This window comes from Thalassophryne amazonica, chromosome 1 (assembly GCF_902500255.1).
Source record: "Thalassophryne amazonica chromosome 1, fThaAma1.1, whole genome shotgun sequence".
NCBI classification, from domain to species: Eukaryota; Metazoa; Chordata; class Actinopteri; order Batrachoidiformes; family Batrachoididae; genus Thalassophryne; species Thalassophryne amazonica.
The window spans coordinates 102,727,748-102,740,510 of record NC_047103.1 but is presented as its reverse complement, the minus strand read 5'-3'; the positions used below and the strand labels follow the sequence as shown (position 1 = coordinate 102,740,510).

Genomic DNA, 12,763 nt, shown 5'->3' with positions numbered 1-12,763 from the left:
GATTTCCATGTAGACAGATTAATAGCGAACACTAGTTTGGAACCAAGATGGCACCAGGAGTCATGTGACTGTTTTTTTTTCCCAACTCACCATGTCACCACTCTCTCAGTTAAGGCACATTATGTGCCACATCCACAATAGATTGAACTCCTGTGGGTCCAGAGTGGCATTCAGCCAGGCAGCCAGTGGTCCAACCTTATTTAACAAAACTGACAAAACTGTTGACATGCTTGAATTAATCAGATTGAAAAAAAAAAAAAAATCCAACCAAAAAAAAAAACTAAAATGTGAAACCTGTTGAGGGAACTGGTGACCCCAATGCAGAAATGACAACAGGTATAAAGTCCAGAATACTTTAATCAGCACCGTGAGCCAGGCCAAGGTCAAATAGCCATCAGTGAGGCAGAGGTGTCCATTAGGGATGAGGCAGCAGCAGAATTCCTAACCAGAGAAGCAGTCAATCTGAGCAAACAAATCCAATGGAGCTGTTGTTGGACTTGAAAACACGGGAATGTGAAGCAGGTTGGTTTTGGGTGATTGCCATCCAGGACCTGGGACAGTTTCGTGGTGACACACAGCACATGTGCATTCACTCAGACCTGACTTGGTATTACCAGTTGTGTTAACACATGTATTTGTTTATGTCAGAAACTTGTCACCATGATGCCAGATTAAACAGCATGGTTTTCACTACCATGATATGTACATTTTTCGCCATGCTGCTTCATGCCGTCATCTCTGTGTCAGAGTTTCATCATGGTCAGACACACGCACAGTGAAGTAGATGAAGTGAAGTCAATGGCAATAGGGTGTTTTTCGTGTTGAGTGCATAACTGCAACCAGATTGTGTGGACGTTAAACCCCAAATGAACTTGATTTCAAAGCCACACGGCACAGCTCCACAGCTGTGGAAATGTTTTGAGTTTAAGCCGAATGAGAGAGCAAAACCCTTTAGCCTCACTCAGCTACGTCAACTGTTTAAAGCAACTTTATTTACTTGCACTTCTTGGGACCAGAACCTGAATCATTTTATTTGTTATTTAGTTGTATTTTATTTTTTAAAAGTTTTTCCATATGCCAATGCTTGAATATTCTTAACAATTAATGTCTTAATTAATTAGTTGCATGACAACAATATTATTTATCAAAATTATTTCAGGGACAATATGTCATCTAAACAAAATACTTATCGTGACAGGCATAAGCAGATCTTATCATGACAGGCCCAAAGAGGCCTCATCGTGACAGACCTAAACTCAGCTATGATTTGTATTTTCTTTTATTGATATGTGCTCAGTAAAACCAGCTTGAATTATGATATTAATAAAAACTAAAAGATTCTGAAGAGTATCATTACATCTTAGTGCACATCCCTTCTTCATCAACCTTTCATTTTTGAGTTAGGAGTCCATATTTTTGCCAGTCTGCTCTTTTTTCAAATGCTCTTTTTGAGTGCAAACACTGAATGCAAAGACTATAATAATGTAGCAGCAGGGTCATTTGATGTGTTTGTTATTTTATGTCCTCTCTTTCCACCAGACCACGGGACATCTTTCATGGTTGAGTGCCACCCATGTTTCTGTTTTGCTGGTAAAACCATCTGCTCCACCAGAGAGTGTCTAAGTGTTGGAAGCTCTGTCGAGGAACGCCAGCGCTTTACTGGTGCGTCTGTCTGTGTGTGCCTTTACACACACATTGTTGTTACAGAATTTGACTTTGAACAGTTTATCTTATAGACACATTTTATGAAGGACATAAAGAGCTCAATCTTGATGTTGTGTGAAACACAGTATGAAGGGCATAATGCAGGTACAACTACAAATCAGAAAAAGTTGGAATGGACTGTGAAATGCCAATAAAAGACAGAGTGTGCGCTGTGAGAGCCCATCGAACCCTCTTGCGACAGGAGTTGGCCAGATTCCAGCTGACACACACGTACATCGAACACCGCTCGCTTGGCACTTAGAAAATGTGTGGCCATTCGCACTATTAGCATGACAACAGTCGGCAGACGATAACTGTCGAGCTGGATGTGAAATTTGTTTACATGCCCTATGTGTGTGGCTTTGCAAACAGACGCAGTGACAGTTGGTGTGTGCACTGAACTGACAGCGAGTGTGTCCACCAACAGGAGCAACTGTGGAGATCTGTGGTTCTGGACGTCACGGCTGGGGAACACGTGCTGTGTTTGGATAGACATGAACTAACAACTGTCTACGCATGTGTCTGCTTGCTGTCCTCATGTGGACATTTGTAAAAACATATATCACTGTTGCAATGGGCTGCAGCAAGCGTGCGCAGGTGAAATGGACCGTCGGATCATAACATGCAGCAGGCAATCTGAATGTCATGTCACCCACGTGAGCTCTGTGCCCACGTGTGTTGGGCAGGACACATGTGCGGGGCCGGCTGGACACGCCGCGGGCAGATGTGGACATGATAAGAGCACCCTGCATCATCATTCATGTCATTTCATGACTGTACGTCTGTGACAATGGGTCATCTACAGAGGAATAGATGGATCATACTTGTATTGCCCGCTTGATAAGAGGGATTCAATAAAATGTGGTGTTTTTATATCGTGTGTGGTTTTATTTTTTCTTAAATACTTCCATGTCCTTCTTGATATCAGGCATTTTCCCACACCTTTTACAGGACAGTGATGGTAGGTCAGTGGTATAGTTTCTGGCTGGCAATCAGAGCTTTTGAAAATTGCAGGTTTGAGTCCTGTGGGTTTCATGTATTTTTTATTTTTTTTATTTTCACAGCAGCTGGTTACACATCACGAAGCTGCTCGCACTCTGATCCCGCGTGCACGAAACCATCGCAGCGGCATCATTCACATCTGCCCGTCAGCTCTATGTTTTTGTGGTTCGCTCATACGAGTTGTTCAGCCGTGAGTCGCCGTGAGTTGTACTTATTCGTACTATGTGTGAAGGGGCCCTTAGTAACGCATTACTCTAATCTAACCGTTTTTTTTTCAGTAACGAGTAATGAAAAGCATTAATCTTTCCAAATCAGTAATCAGATTAAAGTTACTTCCCCATGTCACTGCGCATTATTATTATTTTTGCATTGCGGGTCGATCACAGCATTAAACTTGGTCTGTGGGCAGGAGGTCGGGGTTAGACTTAACTACCCCCTTTCAGTGAGCTGTGAGCTTTTCATCCACAGTTTTCTGCAGCAGTTACGACTAGTCCTCATCTCTCAAAGCGTGGTGACAACAGCATACCTGCACTGAGCTTTACAAAGACATTTTTGTGCTTTTTTTTCCACTTTATTTAGAACTCTGAGCTGAACCGCTCCATGTCTGCTCACTAAAAACAGCTGATCTGCGACAATAACTAACACTTTTTCCACTCATATGCGCCTAAACTCTCTTTCTGAGGACAACATGACGTAAAAATGCGCTAAAACTTTCTTACCTGTTAATCTGGTCATGTTTTCTGCCTAAATAAACGTTATCCATTCTTTGGGCTCAAATGCCAATGCAATGTCAAATCCAGATGGAAAGGGTGCGTGGGGCAGAGCAGGGACGCGGCCCCCCACAACACCCATAGGTTAAAGGTCCAGTTTTGAAGCCCTTTTTTTTACTACTACTACTAATACTACTTATAATAATAATTTGAACATCTAAAATGTTTAGAGAGAATTTACACGTTAGAAAAATGTTAGAAAGAATTTAATAGTTACATTTATAAACAATGTAGGTTAGAAATTGCAGGTTTTATTGTTAGAGTGCTGTCAACAGTTAAATATGAGGTCAAGAAAGATGTCTTTTTTTTACTTGTCATAAAACAAGTATTAATGTTCATTGAAGTCAAGAAAGGGTGACTATAAAGTGAGTATTGGCAAAACAGGTTATCATTTTCATGTTGAGGTGGCAGGGGGGTGTTGTCAGCAGCTGCTGAAAGTAACAGTTACTTTTACAACTGAGTAGTCACTAAAGCAACTAAGTTACTTTTTCAAGGAGTAATCAGTAATTGGATTACATTTTCAAAGTAGCTGTGGCAGCACTGCTTCTTAGTAAGAGGCACATGGCAGCCCACCTGGAGTTTGCCCAAAGGCACCTGATGGACTCTCAGACCATGAGAAACAAAATTCTCTGGTCTGATGAGAAAACGATTGAACTCTTTGGCATTATGTTTGGAAGAAACTAGGCCCCATCCCTATAGTGAAGCAGGGTGGTGGCAGCATTATGCTGTGGGGATGTTTTTCAGTGGTAGGAACTGAGAGACTAGTCAGGATTGAGAGAACGATGAATGCAGAACATACTTGTACAGAGACATCCTGAATTAAAATCTGCTCCAGAGTGCTCTTGATCTCAGACTGGGATGATGGTTCGTCTTTCAGAAGGACAATGACCCCAAACACACAGTCAAAATATCAAAGGAGTGGCTTCAGGACAACACTGTGAATGTCCTTGAGTGCCCCAGCCATGAATCCGATTGAACATCTCTGGAGAGATCTGAAAATGTCTGTGCACCAATCCAACCTGATGGATCTTGAGAGGTGCTGCAAAGAGGAATGGGCAAAACTGCCCCAAGATAGATGCACCAAGCTTGTGGCATCATATTCAAGAAGACTTGAGGCTGTAACTGCTGCCAAAGGTGCATCATTAAAGTATTGAGGAAAGGGCGTAAATCCTCATGTACATATGATTTCTTAGTTGGTGTTAGGCCTTGGAAGACTCCATTAAGGGCCCCTTCACACATAGTGCGAAGTTTGGATGGCGTTTGGATGAAAACGATGAAACAGCGCAAAACAGTTTGAAATTAGTGCATAAAACATCGCGCACAGAACATTGAGCCGACGATGTGAGAGTTCGGGCACGCGTCCGTGTCCGTCGAGCAGGAACAGTGCCAGGTGCAGCGCATGGCGCTGCTTATGTGGAAGAAATAAAAATCAGCTTGTACGCGTGGAACCACATGGCACAGCTTATGTGGAATAAATAAAAACCAGCCGGTACCTGTGGGACCATATTGCACCGCCTATGTGGAATAATTAAAAAAACAAAAAAACACACCACCCAGGATGCGAACTCGCACCTTTCAAAACCTCTGTTCCCCAGTCAGAGACTTTACCACTGAGCTACAGAGCTGTTCTTTGAAAGCTGCGGGAAGCTGCCTCATATCAGGAAGGACATGGAAGTATTACAAAAAAAAAATTCAAATCCCACACCATATAAAAAGACCACATTTATCAAGCGAGCAATACAAATGTGATCCATCTGTTCCTCTGGTGATGATCCATTGTCACTGACATCAATCAATCAATCAATTTTTTTTTATATAGCGCCAAATCACAACAAACAGTTGCCCCAAGGCACTTTATATTGTAAGGCAAGGCCATACAATAATTATGTAAAACCCCAACGGTCAAAACGACCCCCTGTGAGCAAGCACTTGGCTACAGTGGGAAGGAAAAACTCCCTTTTAACAGGAAGAAACCTCCAGCAGAACCAGGCTCAGGGAGGGGCAGTCTTCTGCTGGGACTGGTTGGGGCTGAGGGAGAGAACCAGGAAAAAGACATGCTGTGGAGGGGAGCAGAGATCGATCACTAATGATTAAATGCAGAGTGGTGCATACAGAGCAAAAAGAGAAAGAAACAGTGCATCATGGGAACCCCCCAGCAGTCTACATCTATAGCAGCATAACTAAGGGATGGTTCAGGGTCACCTGATCCAGCCCTAACTATAAGCTTTAGCAAAAAGGAAAGTTTTAAGCCTAATCTTAAAAGTAGAGAGGGTGTCTGTCTCCCTGATCTGAATTGGGAGCTGATTCCACAGGAGAGGAGCCTGAAAGCTGAAGGCTCTGCCTCCCATTCTACTCTTACAAACCCTAGGAACTACAAGTAAGCCTGCAGTCTGAGAGCGAAGCGCTCTATTGGGGTGATATGGTACTACGAGGTCCCTAAGATAAGATGGGACCTGATTATTCAAAACCTTATAAGAAGAAGAATTTTAAATTCTATTCTAGAATTAACAGGAAGCCAATGAAGAGAGGCCAATATGGGTGAGATATGCTCTCTCCTTCTAGTCCCCGTCAGTACTCTAGCTGCAGCATTTTGAATTAACTGAAGGCTTTTTAGGGAACTTTTAGGACAACCTGATAATAATGAATTACAATAGTCCAGCCTAGAGGAAATAAATGCATGAATTAGTTTTTCAGCATCACTCTGAGACAAGACCTTTCTGATTTTAGAGATATTGCGTAAATGCAAAAAAGCAGTCCTACATATTTGTTTAATATGCGCTTTGAATGACATATCCTGATCAAAAATGACTCCAAGATTTCTCACAGTATTACTAGAGGTCAGGGTAATGCCATCCAGAGTAAGGATCTGGTTAGACATCATGTTTCTAAGATTTGTGGGGCCAAGTACAATAACTTCAGTTTTATCTGAGTTTAAAAGCAGGAAATTAGAGGTCATCCATGTCTTTATGTCTGTAAGACAATCCTGCAGTTTAGCTAATTGGTGTGTGTCCTCTGGCTTCATGGATAGATAAAGCTGGGTATCATCTGCGTAACAATGAAAATTTAAGCTATTCCATCTAATAATACTGCCTAAGGGAAGCATGTATAAAGTGAATAAAATTGGTCCTAGCACAGAACCTTGTGGAACTCCATAATTAACTTTAGTCTGTGAAGAAGATTCCCCATTTACATGAACAAATTGTAATCTATTAGACAAATATGATTCAAACCACCGCAGCGCAGTGCCTTTAATACCTATGACATGCTCTAATCTCTGTAATAAAATTTTATGGTCAGCAGTATCAAAAGCAGCACTGAGGTCTAACAGAACAAGCACAGAGATGAGTCTACTGTCCGAGGCCATAAGAAGATCATTTGTAACCTTCACTAATGCTGTTTCTGTACTATGATGAATTCTAAAACCTGACTGAAACTCTTCAAATAGACCATTCCTCTGCAGATGATCAGTTAGCTGTTTTACAACTACCCTTTCAAGAATTTTTGAGAGAAAAGGAAGGTTGGAGATTGGCCTATAATTAGCTAAGATAGCTGGGTCAAGTGATGGCTTTTTAAGTAATGGTTTAATTACTGCCACCTTAAAAGCCTGTGGTACATAGCCAACTAACAAAGATAGATTGATCATATTTAAGATCGAAGCATTAAATAATGGTAGGGCTTCCTTGAGCAGCCTGGTAGGAATGGGGTCTAATAAACATGTTGATGGTTTGGATGAAGTAACTAATGAAAATAACTCAGACAGAACAATCGGAGAGAAAGAGTCTAACCAAATACAGGCATCACTGAAAGCAGCCAAAGATAACGATACGCCTTTGGGATGGTTATGAGTAATTTTTTCTCTAATAGTTAAAATTTTGTTAGCAAAGAAAGTCATGAAGTCATTACTAGTTAAAGTTAATGGAATACTCAGCTCAATAGAGCTCTGACTCTTTGTCAGCCTGGCTACAGTGCTGAAAAGAAACCTGGGGTTCTTATTTTCTTCAATTAGTGATGAGTAGAAAGATGTCAAAGCTTTACGGAGGGCTTTTTTATAGAGCAACAGACTCTTTTTCCAGGCTAAGTGAAGATCTTCTAAATTAGTGAGACGCCATTTCCTCTCCAACTTACGGGTTATCTGCTTTAAGCTACGAGTTTGTGAGTTATACCACGGAGTCAGGCACTTCTGATTTAAAGCTCTCTTTTTTAGAGGAGCTACAGCATCCAAAGTTGTCTTCAATGAGGATGTAAAACTATTGACGAGATACTCTATCTCACTTACAGAGTTTAGGTAGCTACTCTGCACTGTGTTGGTATATGGCATTAGAGAACATAAAGAAGGAATCATATCCTTAAACCTAGTTACAGCGCTTTCTGAAAGACTTCTAGTGTAATGAAACTTATTCCCCACTGCTGGGTAGTCCATCAGAGTAAATGTAAATGTTATTAAGAAATGATCAGACAGAAGGGAGTTTTCAGGGAATACTGTTAAGTCTTCTATTTCCATACCATAAGTCACAAGATCTAAGATATGATTAAAGTGGTGGGTGGACTCATTTACTTTTTGAGCAAAGCAAATAGAGTCTAATAATAGATTAAATGCAGTGTTGAGGCTGTCATTCTCAGCATCTGTGTGGATGTTAAAATCGCCCACTATAATTATCTTATCTGAGCTAAGCACTAAGTCAGACAAAAGGTCTGAAAATTCACAGAGAAACTCACAGTAACGACCAGGTGGACGATAGATAATAACAAATAAAACTGGTTTTTGGGACTTCCAATTTGGATGGACAAGACTAAGAGTCAAGCTTTCAAATGAATTAAAGCTCTGTGTTATGTGTCGACGCGGGTTGAGGATCGGACCTGCCAGAAAATAACCAGAAAAGCGGTTCCAAAAACAATATATTTATTACACCCACTGTGCATAAAAGGTGTAAAAACAAAAATAGCGTCCTTCTGGTGGAGTGACTGTTGGCACGCTCTCCAGCGCTCGCAAGGATCAAAGCCCGGCGCTCCTGGACTCACTACCACCGCCAAACACCCCCCAGGTGGACATGACAAACTGACTCTCTGTGAAGCAAAGAAGAGGTGAGGTAAGTCAGCAGTTACAACAATATCTTTCAAAAGACACACGCTATCAGCAACACATTCAGGTCTGTATCTTTTTTAACTTTATGCAAATGAGCAGCTTCTCACAACAGGTGGAGGATCACTTATCCGCACGCCACAGCAGTGAGAAGCAAGCTGCACAATTCTCATCACAATTCAAGTATACTGTGTAACAAAACTCCAAGTTACTATCAACAATTAATCAAACAATCATCTTTGCTGTGTGCTGACAGCATGTGTCCTCACCCTTCCTTGCTTCATGGGCTCGATGTGTCAAACCCAGGCGCGGTCCTCAGCGTCTCACAAACGAACATCACAAGGTCGAGTTCCCGGCAGTTCTGCTTGAATCACACATGACTTAAATGCAGAACTCCATCCAATTATCTGCTTCAGCTGAAAGTCTTTAAGGTTGCATGTGAGCACCCGTCACAGGTGCTACACATGATGTTGATGAGGGTGAGGACTCTTCAGCCAGCACCTTCTCCACAGACAATTCAGTTTCCATGCCACCTGAAGAGCAAAGAAAAGAAAAGAACACCAAAATATCCAGCCACACCCCCAAACACACAACAGTACCCCCCCATCAACGGGAAGCCTCCCGGCGACCGAACAGACCAGGCCCGAGAACAGCACCTCCCTCCGGGGTCCACGTCAGGAAGCAGACAGCACCACGCTCCCAAGGTCCACCACAGACAGCAGGATAGGCACCGCAGCTGGAAGGCCGGCTGGCATCAACAAAAGCCCCAAAACATTCCCCAGTACAATTCAACACACAGAAAAAAAACATAAAACCCACCCAAAACCTCCCCAGGGGACCGTCCCATCAAACCCCGGGAAGAAAAGAAAAACTCCCAAACGCAAAAACCCAACACAGCCTCACAAACACAATACAAACGTAAATGCATAAAAGAAAAATAACAAACAACCCCCCCATAATGACCTGTAGAGCCCAACCCCCCCCAGAAGGCCTTCATCGCCAGTTCCAGGAGGAACAGCCAGAACCATAATCCCACAAAGGTCCCCAGGTGGACATGGAGCAAACGGCGCCTCCCAGAGGACCGTACCATCAACCCCAGGAGGTACCCTCCCCACAACCCTGGAACCCCAGACCCGGTCACACTTGGCTAGTTGGCCCCAAGCCAGTTCCCCCCCAGAGGACCGTCCCATCAGCCCTGGAGGTGGAACCCGGAAGGAAACAGAACAAAATCAAAAATCAACCCCCGGAGGACCACCAAAAACAACCCCGGGGTGATATAAAACGACCATAAACCCTGTTACCCTCCCCGGCACCCCGAAAGACCCCAGGTCCCTCCCAGAGCCCTTTGGCGGCTCAATTTTGGCGAACGGCTCAAAATATTAAGACGGAGAAGTGAACAGGAAAAAACTAACCCAGCTCCAACCCCAAGGCGCAGCAGAGAACCGGAAATACGTCCGGTGCCCCAACTCGACCATACCCCAGCCTCTCGGGAGGGGTGGAACTACCGAAATGGCGAACGGCAACAGATCGGCCCACCCCTCCGACTGAGGTAAGTCTCCGCTGCACCACACCCCGGCAACACCAATGACGAACGGTACAAAGGCTCACCGAGGCTGGAGTGGAACCGGGCCCTAACCAAACCAAGAAAAACGCCTCTAACACCCCCCCCCCCCAGGTGCAGAGGTCTTCTGAGAATGCTCATCATGACCAACCTGCACCACCCCACAACCCACAAGACAAACGGTCTTGGGGCAAGTGAGGTTGGGGTTAGGGATGTAGAGAAATAAAAAACAACAAAATAAAACGACCCAACAACCCAAACAGAAAATACCTAAAAACATAAAAATTAACAATGACGTGAACCCAGGCGGACTTCTAACCGCCTAACAGTCACTCCACCAGATATGCCTCTGACTCCCCATACAATTATAACCCCTATTTAAAGAAAACAAAACATTTACCCGTGTTAGATTTTTTTTTTTTTATGTGTGTTATTTTGCCTGTCCCAGAACACTTGGAGATACGTCACCATTATTTCTCTTGACGCTTACATGTCGGGGCAATACAGTAATCTCTGCTCGTCCGAGCTGCATGGGCTCGTCAAGAGGAGGAGCCAGAGGTCCCGTCAGAGGAGCTTCAGTGGGGCGAAGAAGAGGTGACCCAGATCTGTATCGGGGAAAGCCCCGAGACGAAAAAACCCGCTCTGATGGGCGTCCTCTCTTGCGTCCACGCTCCTTCATCCGATCATCTAGACGAATCACCAACGATATTAGCTCATCTAAATCGTTTGGCTCGTCACGGACTGCCGGCTCGTCTTTTAATGACTCATTTAACCCATCTACAAACATTCCTCGTAAAGCTGCGGTGCTCCAACCTGACTGAGCAGAAACCAGAGAACATTGCATCACCACACAAGGCTCCGGACGACAAACAATCGGTTCGGACGCCGAATCTCTGGGTGACGGAGTTATCTGCACTAGTATCGATGATGCCGCAGCTGGAGCAGCAGGAAGCGGAACGGCTTGCGCTGCAAGCTCCGTAACACGGGCGTCTGTTTGTTTAATTTGGTTTACGAGATGCTGTAATTGCTCCCATATTTTCTCCAAGTGTTCTTGAACTTTTTCGGCAAAAGGAACCGCTTCTGCCGCTGGGTCCATTATGGAATGGCCGGGAACTACTGTTATGTGTCGACGCGGGTTGAGGAGCGGACCTGCGTCTGACAGAACCCAGTGCTACAAATAACCAGAAAAGCGGTTCCAAAAACAATATATTTATTACACCCACTGTGCATAAAAGGTGTAAAAACAAAAATAGCGTCCTTCTGGTGGAGTGACTGTTGGCACGCTCTCCAGCGCCCGCAAGGATCAAAGCCCGGCGCTCCTGGACTCACTACCACCGCCAAACACCCCCTAGGTGGACACGACAAACTGACTCTCTGTGAAGCAAAGAAGAGGTGAGGTAAGTCAGCAGTTACAACAATATCTTTCAAAAGACACACGCTATCAGCAACACATTCAGGTCTGTATCTTTTTTAACTTTATGCAAATGAGCAGCTTCTCACAACAGGTGGAGGATCACTTATCCGCACACCACAGCAGTGAGAAGCAAGCTGCACAATTCTCATCACAATTCAAGTATACTATGTAACAAAACACCAAGTTACTATCAACAATTAATCAAACACTTAATCACCTTTGCTGTGTGCTGACAGCATGTGTCCTCACCCTTCCTTGCTTCATGGGCTCGATGTGTCAAACCCAGGCGCGGTCCTCAGCGTCTCACAAACGAACATCACAAGGTCGAGTTCCCGGCAGTTCTGCTTGAATCACACATGACTTAAATGCAGAACGCCATCCAATTATCTGCTTCAGCTGAAAGTCTTTAAGGTTGCATGTGAGCACCCGTCACAGGTGCTACACATGATGTTGATGAGGGTGAGGACTCTTCAGCCAGCACCTTCTCCACAGACAAATCAGTTTCCATGCCACCTGAAGAGCAAAGAAAAGAAAAGAACACCAAAATATCCAGCCACACCCCCCAACACACAACACTCTGTCTGGGTTTTTGATTAATTAATAAGCTGGAATGGAAGATTGCTGCTAATCCTCCGCCCCGGCCCGTGCTAGGAGCATTCTGACAGTTAGACATACAGTCATGAAATGAATAAGAAGCAGTGCGTTCTGATCATGTCCACATCTACTGGTCATGTGCGTCCAGTCAGCCATGCGCATGTTCTGCCCGACACTCGTGTCTTGTGGACGGCGCACCACAGCACAGACATCGTGTCATGTGGAACAGACCTCATGTGGGTGATGTGACGGTCAGATTGCACGCTGCGTGTTCTGATCTGACGGTCCATTTCAACCTTGGGGAGCTGTCAGTGTCTGCTCCATGCATGCACTTGCTTGCTGCAGCTTGTTGCCACCACAGTGATATATGTTTTTATTCATGTCCACGTAAATACAGCAATCAGACACACACGCCTCACAGTGGACAGTTGTCAGCCCATAACTGTCCAAACACAGTAGGTGTTGTGTAGCTGGAATGTCCAGAATGACGGATCACCACAGCTGCCTCTGTTGGAAGCCACTCCTCCCGTGAGTGGAATGCACACACCAAACTGTCAGTGTGTGTGTTTGGAAAGTCACACTCATAGGGAACTTAGACAAATTTCACAGCAGTACGACATTGATTGTCTGTAGACTGC

The 12,763-nt window shown here is 44.1% G+C and overlaps 1 protein-coding gene across 1 annotated transcript in view; it reads left to right on the top strand.

The window, feature by feature from the left end:
- reck (reversion-inducing-cysteine-rich protein with kazal motifs) overlaps positions 1 to 12,763 on the top strand; it is a 508,306-nt gene that overhangs the window by 345,220 nt on the left and 150,323 nt on the right. Inside the window, exon 15 of the mRNA XM_034173078.1 lies at positions 1,540 to 1,662. Coding sequence (XP_034028969.1) covers positions 1,540 to 1,662 — 123 coding nt within the window. The remainder of the gene's footprint in view (positions 1 to 1,539; positions 1,663 to 12,763) is intronic.